General features: G+C 34.0%; 1 protein-coding gene across 2 annotated transcripts in view; it reads right to left on the reverse strand.

Annotated features, from left to right (window-relative positions):
* Window positions 1–459: 459 nt before the first annotated feature.
* Window positions 460–26,831, reverse strand: part of LOC129227630 (uncharacterized) — a 109,190-nt gene continuing 82,818 nt past the window's right edge. For both annotated transcript variants that reach the window (XM_054862219.1, XM_054862218.1), the window contains exons 5-10: window positions 22,207–22,297; window positions 16,606–16,785; window positions 13,358–13,436; window positions 8,939–9,061; window positions 2,908–3,049; window positions 460–638 (exon numbers count right to left, since the gene is read on the reverse strand). In XM_054862219.1, the coding sequence (XP_054718194.1) occupies window positions 487–638; window positions 2,908–3,049; window positions 8,939–9,061; window positions 13,358–13,436; window positions 16,606–16,785; window positions 22,207–22,297 (767 nt within the window). In that variant the 3' untranslated portion in view covers window positions 460–486. The remainder of the gene's footprint in view (window positions 639–2,907; window positions 3,050–8,938; window positions 9,062–13,357; window positions 13,437–16,605; window positions 16,786–22,206; window positions 22,298–26,831) is intronic.

Genomic DNA, 26,831 nt, shown 5'->3' on the forward strand with positions numbered 1-26,831 from the left:
GCGAGATGAGGCAATACCACTTACAGTTTTGTAACCTTTAGAGAGTCATATCTTCTTAAAAAAACCATCTTTTGTTCTGAAATTGTAATCATCTGCTTATATCCTCTCAAACCACATACTTCATGTTAAGTTTCGTGAAGATGGCTAATTTATTTCTGGATGCATATAGTTTTCATAACAGAGTGTATGCTACCGTAAAAGAGCGATGCCGGAGATCCGGAGAATGTCAACACCTGCAGCTGAAAATCGAAAATATTTGGTCTGTTACCGATGTTTTTGTTTTGTGAATGTTGATGCTGACATTTATCGATCAATGTCGGCATTTACCAGGTTTCGGACTCACACAGTAACAGTACACTTATGTATCGTAAGCTGTAGAAATCCAATTTAATATCTTTCAGTTTGTATTTTTTTGACTGACATGATGAAAATAACGAATAAAAAATAAAACATTAAAAAAAAAAAAATTGCATTTTATGCTTTGTCTTACAATTCAAATTGCTGTACATTATCACACTTGCTTTCATCTGTCATTGTCCTTTCCAAAATTTGTTTACGTATGAGTGAAAAGCCGTCCGTCGTTTCAGTTGCTAATAACAAACCCTTGCTGCCATTCTCGCCAGCATAAATAGTTGTCTCTGCAGGAAAAAATGTAAAAAATATATTATTTATAGAAAAAAGTTTAAAGTTCGTCGCTTTTATGTCGTAGCTGCTATTTCAGGAAAAGGATAAACCGACTTTTGATAGGAATATTTAACAGTTCCATTTTGATCAGCCTGGAGCTCCTCACCTTATCCTCAGGTCTAATCTTAATATGAATAATTTTGATAATACGATCGACACTGAAGGACACTTCTCATTCTGTGATCTAATGTCGCATTATTTGATTCTCAGTTCCGACTATCTGAAAGAAACCAGTACTTATTTTCTTAAATAATTAGCAAGCATAAACAAAAACCAGTATGTCCCTTATGTGGAACCAGTACCGCCTACACTGATCAGTATTTTTTTACATGAAAGCGTTTTAACTAATTATCACCGAGGAAAAAAGATTAGCTTTTAAAATCAAGCACTTTTTTGTATGATATAAATTTAAATATGAATAATAAAAGCATAAACGCTTCAACAAACCAGCCATCCATTAAAAGTAAATTATGAATCGTTATAAGTAAAATATTGAAAGATATATTAAATTTAAGCCTTGAAAAATGACTCGTTTTGCGGTCGAAAGTAAAATAAATAGTATACGGTGGCCAAACATCAGTAACTTTGTCTGGAAAGTTTTTAAAAGGAGTTAAAGTAAACTTGCAGCAAACAATTTTGCTATGGCATGTGTAAATTTGATGAATATCCACTCATGTTTGAATATATAAACCTGCTATTTATGGATACAGATCTATGTATGGATATAGACCTGTGGATGTAGATTCATACAGCCTGACCACCAATCACTTGAAAGTTCAAAAGCATTCCACACACATATTATGTATATGCATATGAATTAAACTTTAATTTGCATTGTAGGTTGTTGGTAACTTTAAATTTATGAGAAAGTGTTTGACGAGTTTAATTCTTAGAAACCTGATTCCACGAGTTCTTCTCAGAAGTTAAAGCTACGTAATGACGGTATCACATTATAATGACGATTTAGTAGAGAAGAAATTCCTTCAACCCACAAAAACAATGTATTTTACTTTTAGCTTACGAAAAATTCTTGCGTTTACAAAGCTGAAAACATTTACTAAGTACCACGTTTGAGTATACATAATAAAGTAGATACTATAAATTTATTGGCCGCTTTATGCATTTGAAGAAGGATCATATTTTTAGCTCTTTTAGTGAATAGTTTGCAAGAGCCATCAAATATTCCAGAAAGTTTTATCATTCAAGATCTTTATGTTGTTATCGTCAAAAATCGCCCGTGAATACCAAAATGTACATAGTGAATACATTGGTATAAGAAAGAGCGTATTTTCATACAGTTACTGGTGTATGTTCATTCTCCAAGTTATATCGTTCCCAGTAACAATGGTGGCCCATCCCAAAAAAGCAGCATTAGAAAAAATCACGGTTTTACACTATTTAACCAACGCTTTTAGCTGATCTGCTCCCAAATGTTTCATTCCGGGTAAAACATTTATAATGCAATGATTACTGCTTAGTTTTGTAGTCAAAATAAGTAGTGTATAGTTAAAGTTGAAAATTTTGAAATTTGAATGATGTGTCACTACTGATTACATCATTTTTATACCGTAGGCGACGGGTGCACCTAAAAAAGGTGCGAGGGGGGGGGGCTGTCAAAGCTCAAACGAAGTGCGAGGTAGGGGGGGGTGGAGAGTTAAGTGAGAGGCACCCCGGAAGCTGACCTTTTCCTCAGAAAATTGGGTATATTATAGGTAGAATTCTAACGCATTATGGATTAAATACCTCAAAAATTTGAAGATGCCACTTTAAAACAGGGATGAATAATCGCAGTTGACTCCCTTCTTCCCATTCGAAGTGCCATTTAAATTTTTTTTAAAATAATATCATGAGAAAAATATTAAAAAACATACTTAATAAGTCATTTTTTCTTGTTATTTTTCGATCGATCGTTTTTTCGAACTTAAAAAAGCGGAGGAGCAAGATTCCTTTACTATCAGAAGTGAGTAGGCAGTTGCCCCTCTTGCCCCCATACGAACTGCGTTTGACATATTCGCAACATCCCCCCCCCGCACCATTTTTTAAAACTACCTTCCCTTCATGAGAACTTTGTGGCTGGAAAGAGCATTAAGATCTTAAATCAATCATCGTTACAATTCCCAAGTTTTTGAGATGTGCCACTATTGTCGCCAGTGAGCGATGTATAATACAGGTTGGTATATAAATAGCATACAAGAAAACTATATATGTTATGATATAACCTACCTAAGACGGAATTTGATTCGAAAACATTCGTGACACTGGTTTTCGTTTTACTTAAATCAACCAGCAAGTAAGATCTTTGAAGATTCATGGGCTCCGGATCGGAGATATTCACTGTAAAATGATCAGACGGTTCTTCTGGAATCTAGACATAAAATTGCAGATGTTACATGGTGTAAAGAGGTGAATAAAACATATATTTCGATCAAATAATTTCAATTAGCATAGTTCTAAACCTAGGGCTCCTATAAATATCAGCTGACATACACTGCTGCTTATTAATTTCAGTAAACCACTTGTTTTTAGTTTCTTCAAGAAACACCCAAGGGAATAAACTCGATCATGAATATGAACTATTATTCAAAAAAAAAAAATATCCTCATATATATAATAGCCGATGATTGAGTAACGTGCGTGTTTCAGCAATGAAACTCGAGCCACGGCATGATAATTTGATAATGTTTAACATGCAGGGAAAGGCTTTATTGTGACAAGGCTGAACTCGATCCGGTCACTTAACTGTTTTACTGGTAAGACTGTCATTTCAGGGGATTGAAGAAACGAAAAAATGGTCAACAATAAACGCTACCTACTGGAGGGTTAATATACTGGAGTTAGGTTTATAATTTCAACTATCAAAGTATCACCAAACACAGCATGGTTTCGTTTAAATGCAAAAGCAATTTTCCCCCGTCATACCTTGACGGGCAACTTTCTATACATAGTTTAAGCATAAACATCATAATTTTATCTGAAATGTTCCCTTCATTGAAGTAGGCACTTTAGAACCAATACCCTCCCCCCCACACACGGGTGACATTTTGGTATGTTTATCCATAATTTCAAATCCCACTGTTATTCCGAATGATAATTAAATTCCCTCTCATCTGGGCTTCGCGGTGGCCCAACCAAGTTTTGGAACATTTGCTGAAGCTGTTTGGATGGAACTTACTTTCTACACAAATTGGAAGTCTAGTTCGGGTCATGGTCCTTTGCCAGAACGGATCCACGACCAATAAGGCAAGTGCTGTCGCACAAGGATAGTGTGACATCACTTGTAGTCAAATCATTTTTACAATATCACTGATCACACCACCACCAAAAGTTTCCAATACCATGATAGAATCCTCTCCAGGCTTGATTGGTGGATGCGCGTGGATAACAAGCAACCTTAAACTTTCTCTACTAGATGTCTACTCAATAACTATATCTCGATGAAGAATTTAAGCCATTAAACAAAAAACAACCGAATCGAAAAAAAAATATATTTAGATAACATTCTCAATCCATTTGAACAAATGAGACATTTTTTCGCATATTTGCACTTTATTTATTTTCGTAATTTTAAACTTTTTGCTTTTAATTGCGATATATTTGTATGCAAAAAAACATTATATATATCGTAATATAAGGATTCAACATTCTAAAGAAAAAAATTTTAACAAAAATATTTTTTTTGACTGTTAAAAAATAATGTTTTGTATGCCGGTAAGAGTGTGATCGAAAAATCGTTTCTTTTTAAATACACTGTAAGAAAATTTTGAAACGTCAGGGTTTATTTCTAGCAATGTTCCGGGATTTTAGAGTTCTACCAGTTTCCTGTGAAAAACAAGTATTTTTAAAAATAGTTTCTTGAATGGGGACAAGTTGAGTTGATGATGGTTCTTCTCTGTTGTTGAAATATTTTTACCTACCAGTAAGAAGAAATGATCATTTTCCTCGTAATGTGTCTTGCCTAAAAGGGTTGTTCTGAGCCTCGTTGAAACTCAACGCTGAAACAAGTTCTACATGCAGTTTCAGGCCTGTAAGCTGTGCTACGGCCCCTATATAGAAGGGGAGTTGACGTACCCGACACTTTAGCCCCAAAATTGTCGGGGTACAAAATTAGTGCATGTGCAAAAGCTTTAGATGTGGTAATTGATTGATATTTGATTATTTTTTTCGGTAAATGAAGAAGATTTATCTAAAAACAAAGTAAAAAAAAAAAAAGAGTGAAAATGAGGTTCATTACAATAAACACTCCTCGTTACTTTTTTTTTCCTTCTGAATTTGTAAACTAAGTTATCTTTCCAAGTTTACCTATTCCTATTCCTATTCAGAGTGACAACTGACTACAACTGTATTTATGTCGAGGACTGCATACCAAGTGCCTTGCCTCCATTATTTTATATACCGATAGATGGCAGCACCATCACCGGATCGAACAGTTAATGAGAATTTAGAACTAGTCCAGGAGCTAATAGCTACCTGGTGCTAGCACCCCCAGAGGTATCGTTTCACTTGGAGGTCATTGAGACCACGAGCATATTTAACGTCGCCCAGTCCCCTTTAATGACGACGGTGGGTCTTCGACCATCGAGGTTCGAACTCAGGACCCTCCGGCCCCGAATCCGACACTCTACCGATCGGGCTACCACGGTCCAAGTTAACCTTAAGTAACATTTTACTCAACTTATCATCAATTGTTTTACCACAAAGCAACCAATGAATATTATAACGTAATTATAAATACTAGAAACAAGGTTGGACCCAAGGCTCTCTTGGAACCAAAATTTCGGATAAGTCAGCGCGTCCTTTTCAAGGGGGATATAACTTGCAATGCTGCTTTAGCTTCAGCCGTCATTCTAAAGTTCTGTAGGAGTCTCCTTTATAAATCAGGAGGGTTGCCATGTTGTTGCTATAGCTATATCTAAATTTTCTTAGAAAACTCCCTATGTATTTTAATTCTACTACAGGTTAATTTCAGTAAGGTTAGTAACTTCTGACAGAAAACTTTTCCCTTTTTCAGTTATGTTACTGGCAGAAACTAGTCGCATTAGCTGTCCATTATTTTCTAGGAACGTTCCTTATTTATCTTCAGACTGTACAAAAAAAAAAAATGTTCATACTGCATATTATGATACATAATGGTTCTTTATACAGTGTAAAATGATTCCGAAAAGTCACGGAATGTTTCCGTGATACGTATCGTCTTTTCACGGATTTCACATATTTCCTCATAAAATCAAGTATTTTTGCAAAAAATTTCTTGAATTGCTACAAGTTGTTCAAATGCAGACTTTTCGCTGCAGTGAAAAAACATTTTTAGCTACTTTTTTTAAAGATTGACTGAGCGTATTTAATAAGTTCATCGGCATTCTTTCGGTTGTGGCCCCTCCATAATGGCCAAACTCCCGGTGAGAGCAATTAAGAGTCTGAATAGCTGCAGCTTTGCAAGGCAAGAATTGCGGGCAAGAGAAATGGCTGGTTCTTACTTGCGATTCTGCCTCAGCTTTGATCACATTTGCGTTGATGCTTCTAGAGCTTGCTTAGTATATCAGTTAAACCCACCTAATTTCCCTCGAAGGATCCAGACTGGCTTTAACAGGGGAGATTTCTAAATTTTTTAAAAAGAGTCCAGGATAATTTCAGGAAGGTCACAGCGGAAAACGTTCCTGAAAAAGCACGATATGTTACTGGCAGAAATTGAGCACATTAGCTGCCCATTATTTTCCAGGAACATTTCTGAATCGTTTTTTCACTTATTTGAATATATCTTTATTTCAAGTCAAAATTTAAAATTCCAAACTTAAATTGCAAATATATGCACAAAAATTTCTCATTTTCCCAAAGAGATTGTGCAAATCTTTATTTTCAAACGAACATTCTTTCAGATATATAATTCGACTACTGAAAAACACTTTATGATAAAAGAAAATGACACTCGATTTCCAATAATAACTATTTGTGCAAATTACTTTCCCACTGCGACACATTTCATTTTTCTTACTCCTCTCTTAAGATGAGCAAAAAATATATCCGGCAAAGTTCAGCTCCAATTACTTAGAGCTCCACGAATCTCCTTCCTAGATATTTGAATCTGGAGCATTAACGTAACAAAGTTTCTTATTAATAGTTACTTATACGCTTGAAAAAGCGATCGATAAACTTAAATGGAATTGAGCTGCCGGAGGATAAAGCTGCCGGATGAGTAATGCGGGGATGTAAAGTAATTTGCATGACTTGCTTTGCATCATTGCTTGTGGCTCAGCGATGTGGGTTAGCAATGTGTGTTTGTTAATACTTTTTACTGTTGTCATATTGGGGTAACTTTGATCCACAACTTTCTTGTTTTTAACTAATGCTTCGGACTGTTATTTTTATCGATCCGGTTTTTGAACCGGTTCAATTAAAAAAGTATACTGATTCAGTTCCGGTTTTATTTTGCTAAAAATAACGGGTTTTGGTTCAGATGAATAGTTTTATTTTATGTATATTCTTATTTTTATTAAAAATATAATTCTATCATTAATGTAGCAATATACACGTAACGATGAAAATTATATCATGGCTATGAAGTTAAGGTAGAAAATATTGATAAATTGGGTACAGTAGCAAAATGACGGAATATATATCGAATCGAAGTAAACCGATATTTTTTTTTGGTTCAATTCCGGTTTTCGTTCCGACCGAAATAATGTTATGTTTTCCGGTTTTTAGTTCAGTTTCGGTTTTAAGCCCTGTTTTAAACATCCTAATTTGTGTCTGCTCTGGACTAAAAGAAACTGCTCTAGGAATTTAATTTTACCAAGAGCATTCCAAGCCAAACAAGTACTCGAGGGACCTACTTGTCGCATAATAATAATACGACAGGTAAGCACACTGGTATTAGTGCACTTACCTGTGTATCCGTAAAAGTACTCAGATCGTTTGATAGATTGCTTTAATTTTTCTCTAAAATTTAAATTATGTGATTAATGATCGATCGTTGTTTACGCAAAACTACGAAAAAATCTATGATTTACTTAAATAAAGCACATATAACTGAGAAAATGCAGAAAGCTATTTCAAGTCGGTGATGAAATGTATTTTGATAGGCGAAGTATTAAGTAATGGTATTTAATAAAATATTCATAAGGAAAATCGTTTTCAGAAGGACCACACATGTTTATGTATTTGGCATTGTTATTGATACACACGTCAAAGAACCTTTTCTTAAACACTTAGAACGTTCTAAATGATTATTTCTTCTCATTCACTACCTTTCTGTTTCTGAATAAAGCAAATCAAAAGAGAAATTATTTACCAAAATACGCAATTGAAAGAAAAAAGAAAAAGCTCCCGTTGTATACAAGGTACAATAACAAGCGATATGAGAATTCTTCACCAGTAGCCTATTGAGATGAAAACCCAAGCTGAAAATATAATAATTCCTCCTCCTGCTACTTATTTTTCTTTTGCCGAAACGAATTCTCTTTAGGTCAGGCCGCATCTAATTAGCCAGACTACACAGAACAGCTGCTTCATCAATGCACTAGCAGTCAATACACTACATCAAAGATACGAGTGAACGTCTATAACTATGAATAGTTTGTACTTGATACGGATATAGTTATTTTGGGTACATTCTTAATGACTTGTTCTATCTTCATGTATATCAATGGTTTGTATTCATAGATGTATATTAATTTGTCTATCGACTTTTGGAGCTTCAAATGTAAATTTATTCAAAAATGGGGAAAATATTTAATAAGACATATCTTTTCATGAACTTATTTTGAAAAAAGCTTTTATTTCTCCCGCATGCCTTTTGGTACGGTACAACTACGTATTGTAAGTGTAATCCTCTTATATATAATAGCCGATGATCGAGTAACCCGCGTGCTTCAACAATGAAACTCGCACCAAGGCATGATTATTTGATAATATGTTTTAGTAATGTTCAACATGCAGGGAAAGGCTTTATTGTGACAAGGCTGAACTCGATCCGGCAATTCAACTGTTTTACTGGTAAGACTGTGTCATTTCAGGGGAATGAAGAAAAAGAATGGTCAACAATGAACGCTACCTACTGGAGTTTAGGGTTCATCCATTGGAGTTAGGGTTACCATTTCAAGTATCAAAATATCATCAAACATGCAATGGCTTAGTTCAAAGGTAGAAACAATTTTCGCCCATCATACCTTGACGGGCGATTTTTTAGTATTCAAATAAAATGTCAAATGCAGACTAAACAAGTTATTTTCCTATTTACAGAAAGACAAATTAAACTTACTGATTCCACCAACAATGAATCCAAATTTTGTGCTCCAGGCATGCGTTCGATTTTAATGATCTTCCTTTTTCCGAGTGAGAATGAATTTACAATGGAACCGTTTACCTTCTTCAGAATGTATAACTGAAAAAAAGAAAGAATAAAAAAATAGAGTGAGCTCACACTATGTGACAAGTTTTTCTTCGCTCATTTATCAGATCCCTGATAGCACAACGAGTCACGACAGAGTTAAAGGGACGCCACAATAGTCACACATGACAGATGGCAATCCCAAAGATCCCAGCACTGATCAACTGCTGGTATCAAAGGATTTAAGAGAATCTGAAGCAGCGGAGAAAATCTGAGCAAGCGGACCCCTGAGAAATGTTATTTAAACTTTAAAAAAAAAAATACACGGAGAAAGTATTAATTGTTTCTTTTTATTTTTAATGACAAAGAATTAACATTTTCGTAACATCAATTACGCTGTTTAGAACCACTTGAAAAGGACAAGCCGTATTATCCGACACTAGCGGCCCGTCCCGACCTTGTTCGGGTTAAAAAGAGCTATCAACCTTTAAAAAATATTATGCTGTAATTTTAATTTACAGGTAAAGGGCTCCTAAGATGAGACGATTTTAATCAGGCTTGAAGTATATCTGCACGCTTTTCTCTAGGGCACCACAGGAAACGTTTGATGAAAGTCACCGTCAAATACGGAGGAGACACCTCTCATAATTTTGTCTGAACCTTTTTATCCTTTTAGGAGTCTATCTACGCCTTCTATAGCCAAACGCGGGCTCATCAAAAATTCGTCCTGCATTATGAGTTACACCCTCTTGAAGAAGTTATCCCAATTGCCAGATATTTTCTTGTGAAACATCCGGAATCTCGACAGTTCCGTAAAAAACCATCGCAAAAGTCAGTCCGCCTGTTGATTGATTTTTGGCAAGTGTTGAATGTTTTAAGTTTTCCAGTTCCACCGGGTATGACGAAAAATATTAATTTGTGTTAATGGTTTTTATGGACTAATCTTGTTTTTCTAGAACTGTTTTCGTTGATCATCTGCGGCAGTGGCAAACTAAAGTTTCCTATTGAGTTTCTGCTTCATTGAAAAATTTTGCCTTTAAAAATAAAATAGATTTTGGTTTATATCGTTTGACATTGAACGACAATCTTAGTTTTTCTGCTGACGCTTTCCTTGCAATATGTCGTCAAACACGTTTTTTTTAAATGTTTGCCATAGTAATGGGATCTAAAAGTTATCACAAAAGTAAAAACAGGTATAAACTACGTCTCTGAGTTTCGGAGCGAATCGGCCATGACCAATTTAAACCGATAAAATTCTTAAACACGCTCTGTCAATCTTTGAACAGGTAGCTAAAAGTTTTTTTTTTTCGCAGCAACAGTGAAAATTCTGCTTTCATTCAACTGGTAGCAATTCCGGAAACGTTTTTGCAAAGATACTTGATTTTATGGGAAATAAATGAAAACCCGTTAAATCCCGAAATGTTAAACGGAAATAATCAGTGACGTTTCGGAATTACTTTACAGTGTTGTTATAAACAATTTAAAAGCGGATTTAGAAAGTTACATGTATCAAATATAAGGTGAGTTTCCAAGGTTTTTCGTCCACTATAAAGACCGAGTGCTATATATGCTAATTGATAGGTTGGCAGGACTTTTAAATGTAAAAAAAATTGGAAATATTTTGCACCACGAAAATGTTTTAAATGAATTCTTAAGTAACGAAATTCCGATTGGCTAGTAGGTTTAGTATTGTATATATTTTACTAAAGGGTGAGTGTTTTTCCATCCCAGGATAAATTTCAACCTCTTTTACTCGTTTTTTTCGGAAAACTTGCTTTTTTCATATGCCTCTACTTTTATTTTGGCAATTTCCTTCTAATAATTTATTTGTGAGCTATATGATTTAATTACATCGTTTTTAAATGCTTAAGTTCGATCATCCTGAAGAATTTTCCTCCAATAACTTTTTTCCCCCTCTTCATTGACATATTATTTCCAATCGAATGTTCTGTGTTGGTTATTGTTTTAACTCTTAACTTTGAATGTACGGCAATTTTGTGAAAATTACTTTTTTTGTTAACCTTTTTTTTCAAAATCAATGTACTTAAGTGAGTGCATTGTCAGATGTATTTTCTTTCAAATTCAGTATGAAAAAAAAAATCTTGAAGGATAGCTCGAAATGGATGCAACATAAAACTTTTAGAAACCTGGATTAATATCGTTCACATGCACTAATTGATTTCAAAAACTAATTTGCCTGAAGTGAATTTTAATACTAACGCTGACATCGTGCATCCATCCCTCAGCATTAAACTCGAACAGATTCTTTAGCCTTTCGGTTTCTGCTGCTGTGGTGCAACCGGTAATTTTTTTTACGTTTATAAGAATATAACAGTAAAAAATATAAACTGGTAGCTAAGACAAACTATTGGTTTAAAGAATTAGTATAAATACATAATTTTTAGCCTATGTCACTCAGTAAGAATGGACCTTTCATGTAAGGAAATAATTTTTCAAATAGTCGCAACGGTTCCGGAGATTACCTCGAACAAATAAACGCACAAAAATCTGCCCTCTCTCCTAATAATATTAGTACAGATATGGATTTTGATTCCGAGACAGCGTAAGATTCGACCCTGTTTCTAATATTTATAAAGACGTTATAATATTCGCTGGTTGCTAGGTCGTCCAACAATTGATGATAAGTTGAGTAAAATGTCACTTAAACCTATAAAGATAACTTAGTTCACAAATTCATCAAAAATGTATCGGGAAATGTTGACTATAATGAACCTCATTTTCCACACCTTATTTCTTTATAATTTGTATTAATTAAATCGTCTTCATCTACAGAATAAAATAAACATCAATCAGGCAACACACCTAAAGCTTGGACACCAGTTTTCTGCAATGAGGCTTTTGTACAAGCACTAATTTTGTCCTCCGACAATTTCGGAATCAAAATGTCAAATGAGTCATCTCCCCTTATATAGTGGCATTTGCGCAATGCATACAATCAGTCTTGTCTTCAATAAAGAAACATAGAAATGACTAAAATATGTTTTAATAAGCATAAAAAATTCCCTTTATGATTTTTTTAAAAAGTTTTCGATTGAACGATTGTGAACTTGAGAGGATTAGTAACAGTAATAGAAAATCTCTTACCAATGAGAAAAGTGTGTGAGGTATTTTTTACTTTATTACTCCTATATATGAATTAAAACAAAATACATATTAATATTATGCATCAAAAGAAAGCCCTGATTTTTTTTTACAAGAGATGAAATTTATTCGAAATTTAGAAGGCGAGCCATAATTGTTTTAAACTGATTTCAAGCTAAAATAGAGGTGAGTCCTCAGTTTGAAATAGCAGTCACTGTTAAAGTAAGACAAAACAACGTAAGAAGAAGCACAAATTTGTAAATTACAGCAGACACGTGTTTCGACGTTACAGGGAACGCCTTTTTCAATGCAAAAAATAATGAGCTTATGGATCTTTACTCTACATACAGGGTGTCCCAAAAGTGACCGGTCACTTTTAAAAATCAATAAAAACTAAACGGGTAGAGATAGAAAGACGTGGTTTGTTGCAATAGACGTAGGACAACAGTAAATTTTCATACAAACTTTAAAAATTAGTTACGATGTACCTCAACAGATGGCGCTGCAGGTATGTTAAAAGTTAACGCAATCTGCAAGATCGCCAAAATGACCGGTATATTTGAAAAAACGATAAAAACTAAACGGGCAGAGACAGAGTTGCACTGTTTATTTGCAATATGCTTGGAAAAAGTTACTTTTCAGACTGACACACCAGCAGCTTTCTCTAAATACCTGCAAGCGCCATCTGTTGAGGAACATTGTAACTAATTTTGAAAGTTTGTCTCTCTGAAAATTTACTGTTGTCTCAAGCATAATGCAACAAACAGTATACTTCTATCGCTGCCCGTTTAGTATCTATTGATTTTTCAAATGTATCAGTCGTTTTTGGAACACCTTGTAATAACGTTTCATAAATTTTCATGGCTGCTACGACACCACCATTAGATTTTTTTCATGTAAATAAATAAAAAAAAGGTTATGCATTCTACACATTACTCACTATGTGACATAAAGCAACCATTAGTCTCACAATGGTCAAAAAGTGAAAGAATACCGATGTCTCGCAGCAGTCACACTGAGACACATTTGTGAAACGTTTCACGAAACTTCATTGCGAATTGGATGTAACAATTATTTTGTAATCAGATATTTTGTAGGGTTGTGAAAACGTCTCTGCAACGTTACTTTTGAATGTCATGGGTCTTTCACGCAAGGGCCACATTATAGTTGTGCTATCAGGGAGTTTGCAGCACGAATGAACTCATATTCAACTCAGTATGTTTCATACTAAGAGTGTTTGAATCTTACGTTTGCAATTGAGTCGACTTGAGCAGCCGCAGCAATTTCGTCTTCTTTTGAATTCGTGAAATGTCCATTCGTTATACTCCTGAAAACACAAAACTATGTTTAAAAAACTCAAAAAATTGCTTGCGTATTATTTTACAAAAGTACAGTGAAATTCCGTTACAACGACTGCCAATACAACGAAATTTCCGTTTCAACGAAATACATTTTCAGTCCTGATTTAACTGACATTACATTATTTTAATTCCATTACAACGAAATTCTCGTTACAACGAACAGAATTTGCGGTTCCTTGAAGTTCGTTGTAACGGAATTTCACTGTATAACTAAGAACGTTCCAACTAAATTACTTTCACCAATGGTGCCGCTAAGGGGGCACGGGGGGCTGTGTGCCCCGGGTGTCACCTGTCCGGGGGTGACACCTAGAGTGGAGTTGAAAGTTTTTGAAAAATATGAAGCTAAAACGCACTTTTAAGACTACAAGTTTGAAAAATTTCCTCGGGGGAAAATCCCCGCATCTCCCTCCTTTCCCACCCTACATCATGGAGTGATTACTATGCGTAGGATTTGGTTCATATTGTCATTACTTAGTCCTAGTAGTGACTTCCTCTAAAACCAAAACAGGAACCCCCATTACCTTTCCCTGTGTTTGAGATACGTTTGAAATAATTAAGGGGCTATCAATTTCATATACCCCTTTACTTTTTCGACGTCTTGAAGGCCTGCACATTTGCGTCTAAGGCAAGTTATATGAAAGGCGTTCAAAGTTTTTATTTTTCTTTTATACTTGAGCCCGCTAAAAATTTCTTTATAACGAAAATGTAGTGTCTGAAAATTGTATGAATTTCATGTTTGCATAGAATTATTATTATTATTATTATTATTATTATTATTATTATTTGCGTTTGTATGGGTGGTTGGGGGGAGGGATGAGGGGGTGTCACCAATGCTAGGTACACAGCATTGCTTAGGCATGTTTATTTCCTTAAAATAGACATGCAGTAGAAACAATAAGGATTTTATTGCGATTCTTCCGAAGTAAGATGTCAGTAAATACTTCAAAGATGCTCTAGTTAATGATAGAAGTTTCTTGCTCAATTAAAAACTTTTACGTTTCATTTTATAGTCTTTTGTTTAATGTATGTTAATAAAAACGTTTTCGTTGCAAAAATAACACTGTATAGCAAATTTGAACTTTTATTGAACTATGAAATCAATCTTTAAATGAAACTGTAAGGTTCTGTACAAAGAAAGCGTGTTTGAGTCTGGTATCCAAACCAAAGTGGTTCATTGCGCACCGTTTTTGTAGGAGACCCACTTTTCATATAAAGCAGTAAGAAGCAAAGGGATGTACAGTGTAAAAAAATTCCGAAACGTTACTGGTTATTTCCTTGGAACCTTCCGGGATTCCAGAGGTTTTCACCTATTTTCCCGTAAAATCAAGTATTTTCGCAAAATAGTTTCCTCAATTGCTAAAAGATGCACGGATGCAGACTTCTCACTGTTGTGAAAGATATTTTTTGTTACCAGTTTAAAGATTGACTGAGTGTGTTTATAAAGTGTTATAGGCTTTAACCTGATCACGGCCCGTCCAGATTGACTAAGTTCCCAATGGGGGCAAATATGTCACTAGATAGCTGCAGTCTTGCGAGGCAGGGAATATGCTTGGTTCTTGCTAGCAATTTTCGTGTAGCTTTGGCCATGGTTGTTCCAACGCTACCTTAGTAAATCAAAGAAGTTCTAATCAAATATTTTATTTTTTAGAAGGTTCACGGCTGACTTTAACAGGAGAGATTTTCCAATACTTCAGAAAGGTTACTGACTTTTATCGGAAAACGTTCCTGGTTTTTTCAAGATATGTTACTTGTTGAAATTTGGCACATCAGCTGCCTATTATTTTCCAGGAACGTTTCTGAATCGTTTTTACAGTGTAAGTGCCAAAATTAAAAATTTTAAGATAAACCTGTACAAACGGTAGGAGAACCTCTCCTCTGTGCTGATGCAAAGGTAGTTCTATAGTAGCCCTGGTAGGTTCTGGCATAATTTAGAAATAAAAATTCAATGAAAGCCTACCTAGGATCTGAACTTTTTTATCGAACGTTTATTCTGAACGTTTTTATCGAAACTTAATGAAGTCCACCTACATCCCCCTGCTTTTCACTTCTACATATGTGAAATGCACACTAATTTGAAAGCAGAGGAAGACTTCCTTTTCTGCTTCTGACGATTTGTTATCAAAATATTCATAATGAAAGACTGCTATAACTTGTTAGATAATAACAATATCTTCTCTTACCTTCGGCTCACTGGAAGTTTTAAAATTGTTCCTGAAATGTAAGAAAGCCAGTCTTTCTGTAGTCAGAGTTTCTTCCAATATTTCCGTCAACCGGATGGAAATGTGTAGTTGTGGAAAAAATGCACATTGCGCGTTCCCAAAAAGTTAATGTGATATGTTTTTGGTGCTAAGAACACTAAAAACGATTCAGAAACGTTCCTGGAAAATAATGGGCAGCTGATGTGCCCAACTTCGGCCAGTAACCTATCTTGCAAAATCCAGAAACGTTTTCATTAAAAATTCAGTTACCTTCCTGAAATATTCAGAAATCTTCCCGTTAAAAGCCAGTCATTTCTCTGGAAAATTAGAGAACACTTAGGAAGGCATGACATAATAGCTTGAGAAAGTTAAGAATCTTCCTGATTTTCTCAAGGAAGTTCCAAGAGCATTAATGCAAACATGGCCAAAGCTAAGCCAGAATTGCTGATAAGTAACGAGAATTTTACTCGCCTGCAATTCTTTCAAAGCAACATAGTCCACAATTATTCGCTCTCTCTGAGAGGTAAATCAGCACGGACGAGCCGTGAAACATCCAGATGCTGAAACTTTCGTTCGTTTGGGGCACAGTCAATCTGGAGTGGCAGTAGATGATAAAGGAGAAACGAAACTGGATTCTGGAAACTTTAATTTGTCAGAAATGAATTCAAGATTTTTTCCGTTCCCTTTTTTCTTTCTTTCTTCCTTTTTTTTTATCGCACAGCACTGAAAAGAAATAAAAATCTTTTGATTTTTACTTGTGAAACCCTGGAACTCAGTTCTTAATAAAATTGAGTTTCGGGTGTCAGCCTAGACAATTACAGCGGAGTGGATTTCTTTGCTCATGTCAATAAATTTAACTTGTGCGTGCTGCTTCGCACTGTGCTATTGAATTTCAGTTTCAGCAGAGTTGAAGAAAAGAAAGAAGTTATACACTCACGTGATAGAGAGAGGTAGGCCAAGAGGGTCCACCAAGTATCGCTCCCACGTCTTTGGGATGCTATGAAAAGGTGCTTGACTGGTAACCATGACGACGGCATTGGCCCACGAGAGAGCAAGAGAATCTGACGTAGCTGTGACGTCAGACGAGAGTACCATCGACCGGTTGTAGTGGTCCCCGCTGCAAAAGTTCAAGGGTACTATCAAAGTTACAGCTCATTGACAGAAATGTGAAAATGCTAGGGTTCTAGAGTGACAAATGAGAAAGAATCAGAAAATGAAAATTGCAGTTGATTTGAATGATGATTTGCAGAGATGAAATGAAAATTGCAGATCATTTGCAATGCATACTGTTTCCATTGTGAGGAAAATTGCAGATGCTTTGCATTAAAATTGCAGATAAGTTTTGATGAAAACTGGAAAATCATTTTTTTTTATGAAACTGGTATGGTTTTATGCATTAAAATGTAAATGTTTCGCAATGAAATATTCACATGATTTGCAACGAAAATGAGCATTGGATGGCAATAAGATGCAATTTAAAATGAAAATTTAAGATAATTTTAAAAGAAAATTTTAACGAAAATTGTAATGGAAATCGCAAACGATTTGTTTGGAAAAATACGAATGATTTTCAATAAAATTTTAAAAATTCAATGACACTTCAAATGATTGATAGCGAAAACTACTGACGATTTACAATGAAGAAGTTCAGATGATTTGTAATCGCTACTAGGAGATTTTGCAACTACTAGATTATTTTCAATGGTGAATATTATTTGAATTGGTGATTGCAAAACATTGCAACGGATAACGGAAAATTTTCAATAAAATTGAGATAATTTTTGCTGAAGATTGTCTAAAATTTGCATTGAAAACTTTAGAACGAAAATAGAAGATTATTTCTGTAGTAAGTGCTGCTGATATGCAAGAAATGAAGACGTCAGATGATGTACATCTAATATCTTACTTCCTAGTTGTGATAATTTGCTACATTAGCTATTTAAGTGAAACACGAAGAAACAGAATATATTGCAAACTATGATCAGGCAATTTTGGCAAGACTCTTTTGTGCGGTTGCTACACTTTTGCCTGTTGATGACAAATTGCTCGTTGATAATTCTTTATCATCAATTACGCTTACTAATGACGATAAAATGGCGGCATAGCAAATTTTTGCTAGCCTGCATAGAAAAATAGGGTGTTATAATTATTGGTAAGCATGGATTTATTTTGTGCACACAGCTTTTTAAACAAACAAAATACATGTACACATGCACAAACATGCATACATCGTTATTTTCAAATTCAGAGGGAAAAGGTTCTTATCTCACTGTAGGAAAAATTTGAAACGTTCCTGGGAAACAACGGGAGTTAATGTGCCTTATTTATTTCAGTAACATTCTCGGCAAAAATCAGGAAAATTCCTGCTAAAAGTTAGTAATCTTCCTGAAACCAATCTGGAATCTTTCTAAAAAGCAATCAAAGTCATTCATGAAGTAATTTAGGACCCTTTAGTAAAAACTTCTGAATTTGTATTGTAATAGCTTGACACCTTTCTGATTTACCGGGAAAGTCCCGTAAAACTAACATGGCCGAAACCAAGGCCGGAATTGCAAGCAACTCCTTCATTATCCGAAGACTGCACTTATACACCCTTGATTAATACTCAATGAATCCGGAGGAACTGCGGCTATGGGGGAAGAGAAACGCATAATAAAGAAGTCTAGTATATTTTTACCCTGGTAGGAAAAATGTTTTTCATCACAGCGTTGTAAACTTAATTCGTCCGTTACAACCGGAATTGGTCATCAGATTTTATAAACAATATAAGTCGTATAGTAGGGTGAAAAAGCTAGAGTCACTCGAATTTTTGTTTTACTGTAAGTTTCGTGAATCTGTTGTGTTTGACAATTAGAAAACCGGCAGGTATTCATAAAAAGTCCAAAAAAGATAGTAAAAAGAGCGTAATTATTCCGTAACCCCCGTGCCCCCCTTCACACACACGTAGACAATCAATAATAATCAATATTTGCAAATTTATTCCAAGACAATAAAATACGATATATAAGGAGTCTTTTAATGAAATAGATAATATTCAAGCAAAGCCTTTCCATGTGCTCTACGAATTTAACATTATATTGTATGCAATAGATGACAAAGAAAAAAAATGTTTTCAAGCAAGAAGAAATCACAATCAAAATAAAAACATCAGCATTGCTAAATTCCAGGCACGTGTTTCGGGCTTACAAGAATATCTTTTATTAATGCAAAAATATGAGTTTATGGATCGTTCTTAATGAAAAAAAGAAAAGAAAAAAGCTTAAAGCTGGTACACAATCCCTGAATATTCTTACTGTGAGTCCTACCACAACGGTAAAAACCGTTTTCAAAAGCAAGAAAACATTAAAATTAAAAATCTTAAATCAAACCTGGCTGTGAAATAATAAATCGTATTGAAAGTAATAAAGTTTGGAAATATTTGAGAAAAATAACAACATTTTTTCGATAAACGAGAAGAGAAAATAGGATTCGCAGTAAAACAAACCATTGAAAAATACACTTTAAATTATTAGTGACTGGCATTACGTTTAACATAAGTTTAGCATTATAGTTGCAAATTTTATTGAAGAAGAAAATGCACGTAAATTAAGTTGGCCTTTAATGGCATTCAATTCAAATGATAAAGGCTTTTGAGAGTGATCATCTTTTCATGCAAACAAGCTAAAGAGAGCACTGATGCAACGCTAAGTTCAATGATGACCCTAGTTATGAGGGAGCAAGAAAAGAATGCGCTGAATGAAATTGATATGCCTTGAGAAAATCATCGGTAAAAAGATTTTAGAGTTTTTTCTTTTTTGGTTCATTAAATTGGTGTTTAATCGGCGCAATATTTTAGCTCTGTATAAGAAAGTTGTTCTGATGTACTTAAATTTTTTTTTTAAATTGTTGATGCCTTGTAGTAAAAACTCGTGCATTTTAGTTGCTTTAAAAGAGTGGCGTAGAATTTGGCTGGTTAAAATACGCCCATGAAGAATTGAAATTTGTAGCATTACAATTCAGTGGATGCCGGTTAATTGAACAAGTGGTTAATTGAATCATCCGACTTAATGAAACAAATTGTCAAAAACAGAATCAAATCAAATCATAGTTAATATCAAAAATATTAGCGGTACTCGCACGGCTTTGCCTGTAGTAGAAAAAATTAAAAGGTCATTTGGTTCGCCTGTATATTTACAAATAATGGATGATGACTTTCTCGGCAGTTTGCTATGTTAATTTGCTCACCAAAATTATGATAATTTACTCGTCCATGTTATGAAAATTTGCTCTGCAAAACATTCTTAAAATTGAAATAGAAAAAGAACAAAATTTAATTTTCAAAAAATCGCTTCGAGGTGCTCACCCTTATGCTACGAACTAATTTTGTGCCAAATTTCATGAAAATTGGCCAAGCGATCTAGGCGCTATGAGCGTAACAGACATCCAGAGAGACAGAAATCCAGACTTTCGCCTTTATTATTAGTAAATACAGCGGCTCCCAAAAGTGTTCGTAAACCTACGACTTTCAATTAAATAGGTCCTTATCCATTGGTTAGAATTAATATTTCGGAATAGGTATTTTATTATAAGATCTATGATCTATTTTTAACAAAACTAAATGAAAATTTTTAATAAAACATTAAAACTTAATTTTTTAAAAATCAAAAACCAAAAAGGCCGGAAATTTTATCTCACAAAAGTCTTCGTACACTTTGAAAAAATGTCAAAAAAATAGTAAATAATCTAACTTTTTACTAAGTTATTATTTAGTAGAATATCATGCAGTAACAACAACAGCTTTTAAACGTCTGGGAATAGATTTCATTGTTTTTTCTTTCTTTTTTTGTGCAATTTCTGAGTAAGTGTTCAGCCGCACTACGAATCTTACTGTTTCTAGTTTGCTTTTCGTTTCAATGGTATATTTTCGTAATCTAGCCACCAGATATCTCCAAATATGTTCCATTAAGTTTAAATCTAGCGATTGAGGAGATATTTCTATGCTTAAGGACAAATTTTGAGGCACCAAACGCGATTGTGTGCGCGTATCGTTGTCTTGATAAAAAACAAAGTTGTTTCCGATTACCAAATTTTGGGCTGATACTTTAAAATTGTTTTTTAAAATATTTAAATGAAAAACACAATTCATTATTTCATCAAAAAATTCCAAATTTCCAAGTCCTGATGCTGAGATACACCCTCACACAAGAACACCTTCACCGTCCTGATTAACTGATCCAATTAAGTTCTTAAGATTAAATTCCTCATTTTTTCCTTCCATTTACAATTATACAAGAATTTAACCCAAAATGTTAAATTTATTTTTATCTATAAGTAAGACGTTGTTCCAAAACGTTTTGAGCTTATTTATCATTGATTTTACGACGGAAAGCGTAAGCTTATTGTTTTTTGCACGAACAAGAAAATTTCTGCGGGAAGAGGTCCCATTTAATCCAGCTAATCAGAGATCTTGGCGAAAAAATTTAGGTAAAAATTAAACGTAAAATGTTTCATTCAATCCTGCAGAAACTTTTTCAGTTCTGAAATGTGTATTTTTCATATTTTTTTAAACTGTAAACCTCCGATCACGCTTTGTTAACTTTGCCAGTTGAACTTTTCTTAATTTGTTTTCGATCCGATTCTTGTCTTTAAAGCATTTTATCAAGCACTTCACTATAGAATGGTATAAATTAACCAATTTAGAGACAATTTAAACCAATTTACGGCTACTGTGAGGGGAAAAAATCAAATTTCGAATCGTGTTCGTTGTTTTCTACGCATACCTGCCATTTAAAAATAATAAGCAGAATATTAGGGAAGAAATACACAAAAAAATAAAGGCAAATGACTTTATAGTATTATTACAATGCAAAAATAATTAAAAAAAAACCACATATGATAATTTTAATTATGAATTTATTCGAAAATATTTCAGTGAACGATAACTTTTGTGGCGTATTTTTTCTCTGCCTCTTCGTTTTTTGACAAATTTCAAAAATAAAATCTGGCAATATTTTGAAAAAAACTACTGAGTTTTATTCAGAATGGCATAGGAACGGTGTGAAAAAAAATTGGACTTACTATTCGAATTCAGTTTTGCGTTATTTTGGTTTTACTACAAAATTTCAAGGTGTACGAACACTTTTTGGAGCCACTGTATTACTTCCTCTTTTGTCGAAAACACGTCACAATATATAAGTCAAAAAATCAAGATAAGCCTCGTTTTAGAAAATACTTTTTCTGGAAAATAGGTGTCGTATGTTCGATTATGCACCCTTGACAACATCCATTCTAAACTTCATAACGATCGATTGTGAAGCTAAGGTGTGCAAACATTACAAACAAATATATAAACAAAGTCACTTTCGCAACTATAACATTTGTAAGGATATTGCTCAATCCGTGCAAATGCATTGAGCAATATGTATGCATAAACATATCTTGACTTTTCTCCTCAGTGGTTTTCACTGTCTTCACAATTTTGTCTTTTCGTTTCTCAAACTTAACAAAAAAAAAAAAATTCAATTTCGAGAAATACATCAAAGTTCAGACATACACTTACCCCAACAATTGACTAAACCCCATGAAACCGTCAGCATGTCCTCCAGTTCTAGCGAAGTTCAACAACTCTTGCTCCAGAAAAGTCCAAACTTCTACAAAAGAGAAGATTCCAGAATCGATTACATCCAAAACTTATTTCAACGGGCTTTCATAATCTCAGAGACTCGTATTTCCTTAGAAATTTCTAAGAAAGTCTGCCGAGTGCTTGTAAAAGATAAAATTCATGCTTGAGCTATTTTCTGCGAAGTATGCTCCTCAATTGCATTTCATGCAGGAATGTATTCTAAGAAATAGTTTTCTAACGATGCGATTATGAGTTTCTTAAGAAGTAGTTATTTTTTTTTAATGAATACTAACTTAAACTTTTACTTTAAGTCTTATAGTAAGAGTTCCGAATTCTTTTTTTCAATACTATTGAGTTCCTTACTGCTTTTGTATTCGTATACTAATTAAATCTAACTTCCTACGTTATTTTTACCGTTGTTGCTACTTTTATTTTTTATATTTTTTGCTTAAATCTTATTAATTTTCGATTGAGTTGCAAAATAATAATGAGTACATAATCAAGTATGAAACATAAAGTTTTAGCTGTGTAACATAGATTTTTTAGTTTGGTGTTAAACTGGGGTTTAACTCAGGTTTCTGAATATTTATTTTGAAAATATTTTTTTTCCTTTAAAAATAACAAAAGACTATATAACGTTTCTCTCATAAAAGTTTTGAAAGTAGTTATAACATTTTTAGCAGTGTTAAATGATTTGAGTGCTGTTTCCGAGTTAAATTGTGGAAGAAAAAGAAATTATATCTTTCACCGTGTGCAATCATTTTTAAGTGGAGCCCTCCCGAGAAAGATTAGCAGACTAATGACCAATAAAACAACGATATCGCAGAACGTGTCGTCGAATCTTCATAATAAACTGACGAAAATCAGAACTTTCTTCGTTCCTACACTGTAAAAAAATTCCGAAACGTTACTGAGTATTTCCGTTTAACGTTTCGGGATTTCAATGGTTTTTATCCACTTCCTGAAAATATCAAGCATCATTATCATAAAGTTTCCTGAATAGTTGAGTTGCATGAATGCAGACTTCTCTGTTGTAAAAAATATTTTTAGCTCCCAGTTCAAAGATTAACTGATAGTATTATAAGGTATATTGGCTTTAATTTGATCGCGGCTCGTCTAGACTGATTACGCTCCCAAAAGGAGCGAAGAAGTCTATGGACTACGTAGCTAGCGAAAAATGCAATCAAGTTAAATATTTGCTTGCAATTCTGGAGTAGTTTCGGCCGTGTTTGCAATACAGTTTTTCTCTAATGCTGTAATTATATCCCTATTTAAGATTACTCTGAAGTTCCAGAGACACGACTAACTTGAAACGGGAGGAGATTTCTGGATTTTTCACGAAGGTTACTGACTTTTAACCGAAAACGTTCCTGGTTTTTGAGAGATATGTTAGTGGCAGAAATTGGGCGCATCAGCTGCCTATTATTTTAAAGGAACGTTTCTGAATCGTTTTTATAGTGTACGAAGGAAGAGAAAAGAGAAGTTGCAGAGTCATTGAAGGAGTTGCTATTCAAACCAGTAAGCCTGGCACTTTCCCGGTAAGCCCCGGTTTCTCATCTCTTCACTTGTATTGTCAACGGGGTACAAATCATCGTACAGGTGTAAGGCTCCTATATAAGGGGAGCTGACTTATCCGACATTTTGGTTCCAAAATTGTAGGGCGAAAAAAATAGTATTTGTGCAAAAGTCTCATTTCAGAAAAGTGGTGTCAAAGCTTTAGATGTGTTGCCTGATTGATGTTTGATTATTTTATTCTGTAGCTGAAGACGATTTAATTTATACAAATTGAAAACAAATAAGGCGAAAAGATGAGGTTTATTACAGTAAACATTTCTTGATACGTTTTTCTCGTGTTTGTGAACTAAGTAATCTTTCTAGATTTACCTTAAGTGACATTTTACTCAACTTATCATCAATTGCTTTACGACATAGCAACCAGCGAATATTATGACGCATTTATAAATACTAGAAACGAGGTTGGATCTAATTTTGTCTTGGAACCAAAATGTCGGATAAGTCAGCCTGTCCTTTTCAAGGAGCTCTATACAGGTGTAACCACGCTTTTAAGTGTTTGTAATGTGCATGCTCACAAAATAACACTGGTGGGATGCTAAATTTCAGGAAATATTTCAGTTACAAATTCCTTTACAGGAAACCGAGCTTTAAAATGACTGTAATGCGCATGTTCAGAGAGTAAGGATTCATGCAGGCAGGAAATCTTATGACTATTAAAACGTTATGTAAAAAGCGTGTTAATAATATTAACAATTCATTTTTATTAGTGGACACAATTTATCAGAAAACAGGTTGGTAGATAAAATTCCTGCACTAATTTCAAAGCGTAAAATAATTTTAATATTTACCACTAAATAAAAAGATTTTGACGGCGCGATTAAAGCTTACGATTATCTTACAAATGCACATGCTTTAGACCAGCGTTTCTTAAATTGTGTTTCGCGGAACCCCAGGGTTCCATACAAATCATTCAAGGATTCCAAAAAACTTGCATATTTTTTTTACACAACTGTCGAATTAGTCACATAAAAATTAGGTTTGAGTTCAGTGTCTAATGAGTATTTTCCGCTGAGAAAATATAAATCGTGGATTAAAAAGCCATTTCATTGTAAATGTATAACCTTCAATTATGTCAGCTCTATAAAACGACTCTTTTATTGACATGGCAAATGATTCTTCCTTGCACCAGAAATTAAAAAAAAATACCATCCAGTAAAATTCTGGTGCAATTTTAAAGATGAATGTCCTCAATTGTCGCGAAATTCTTTGTTATCATTTTTACTACTTGCAACGAAATTTATGTTTTAAACTTATCTGTCAACAAAAACTAAATATCACTACAGACATAGTGCTGAACCTGATCTGAGAATGCATTTTTTTTCCAAAAAGCCTGATATGAACGATGTCAGAGTAAAAATAGGAACTGCTCATATCATTTAAATAAAAACTTGGAAATTTTCTTTGAAACGAGTAATAGACAGTATTCAGAGAAATTCGAGTAAATTTTTAAATTAGTGTTTTAAGTCGAAAAATAAATACATTTTTTTTTAACAAAAAAAGCTTTTATTGAAAATAAAATGTTGCATGCAAACTATAATATTATGGATAACACTGGGGTTCCACGAAGAAAGTGGACATTCAAAAGGGTTCTACTTACCAAACAAATTAAGAAACGCTGCTCTAGACGGTAAAACTAGTTTCTTACCAACAACAGTGCTATGATAAAAATGCCAACTTTACAGCACTATTGTTTTTCACGCCCGACACAAGTATATGCAGTACCCTTTGCAATCTGTGATGTCCAACATCAGTTCTACAGATTGCTTCTGTCCAAAGGCAAATAGAAGCTGCAATACGGTATATGCGCATTACTCATAGTTTTTCTCCATAGCATATTAAATTTCAAAAATTAAAAACAATCATTTAAAAAAGTTTTGAATGTGTTTCCGAAAGGTTTTAGTCATGTTCTGGTAAAAAGACCACCGATCAATTGAGGCTTAAAACAATTCCAAAGAGGTGGTTCCAATAAACATTTTTGGCGTTGTGCCAATGTAAGGATTCTTTTCAACCGAAACAAAAATGAGCTCGTCCAAGGTCAAAGATACTTTTACCGAGGCCTGACTATAAAAGTTTCGCAATCAAAGAAAAAAATTGATAAAAAATATTTCCTACCCATCAATAACTTTAACGGATTTATTGTTTTTTACATTGAAGTTTAAAAAACAAATGTCCAGTTCTTCCCTAATTTTACAAATACCATTTGGTACATTTTGTTCAGTAACAGAACAGACACAAGCTATTTAATGCTTGACGTTGTTTGTTTTTTTTCCCAAGGAGCTCATATTATCCACGAGGTTTAGGGAAGCAGTTTGTCACACCAAAAGCATGGATTTTTATACCTACTTAAAAACTTGGATTAAAATAAACATTTATCTTTGCGTGAAAGTAATTTATGAGAAAATCAACCACTGGTCATCACAGATTGCAAAGACTGCTTCACAAACAAGTTTTGAGGCGTGAAAAAGAAATTTTATTTCTCTAAAAGCGGCATTTTTACCTCAGCAGAATTGTTGCTAAGAAACTGGTTTTGTCATTGATCATATGTTAATATTTTCAAAACAATGCAATTAAGATTTATATTAGTCATAAATCTGTGAACTTCAGTCACTGATTGAAAATCTAATTATTTAGATGCCGAAAACAAAGTACTCAGTGGCGGAGATTCAGGGGAAAAGGGGGCAACGCACCTCCCCACTTTTTATGGTACATTTATTTATTTTATTTTTCAATGTAGGAACCAAAACTAGGAATTATAAAAAAAACCAGAAGTGTCAAAATTTTCAGATCATAATTATGTGTTTTACTTTGTATATCTGCTTACGAAACATTATTTAGCACAAGCAGTAACTTTTAGTTTATGATTCATTGTTTAGATATAAGTAAACTAATTGTTTCAGTTAAGCTGCACTTGCCTAATGAAATTATTACAACACTGTAAAAACGATTCAGAAACGTTCCTGGAAAATAATAGGCAGCTGAAGTGCCCA

Source organism: Uloborus diversus, chromosome 8 (genome assembly GCF_026930045.1).
Source record: "Uloborus diversus isolate 005 chromosome 8, Udiv.v.3.1, whole genome shotgun sequence".
Classification (NCBI taxonomy): domain Eukaryota; kingdom Metazoa; phylum Arthropoda; class Arachnida; order Araneae; family Uloboridae; genus Uloborus; species Uloborus diversus.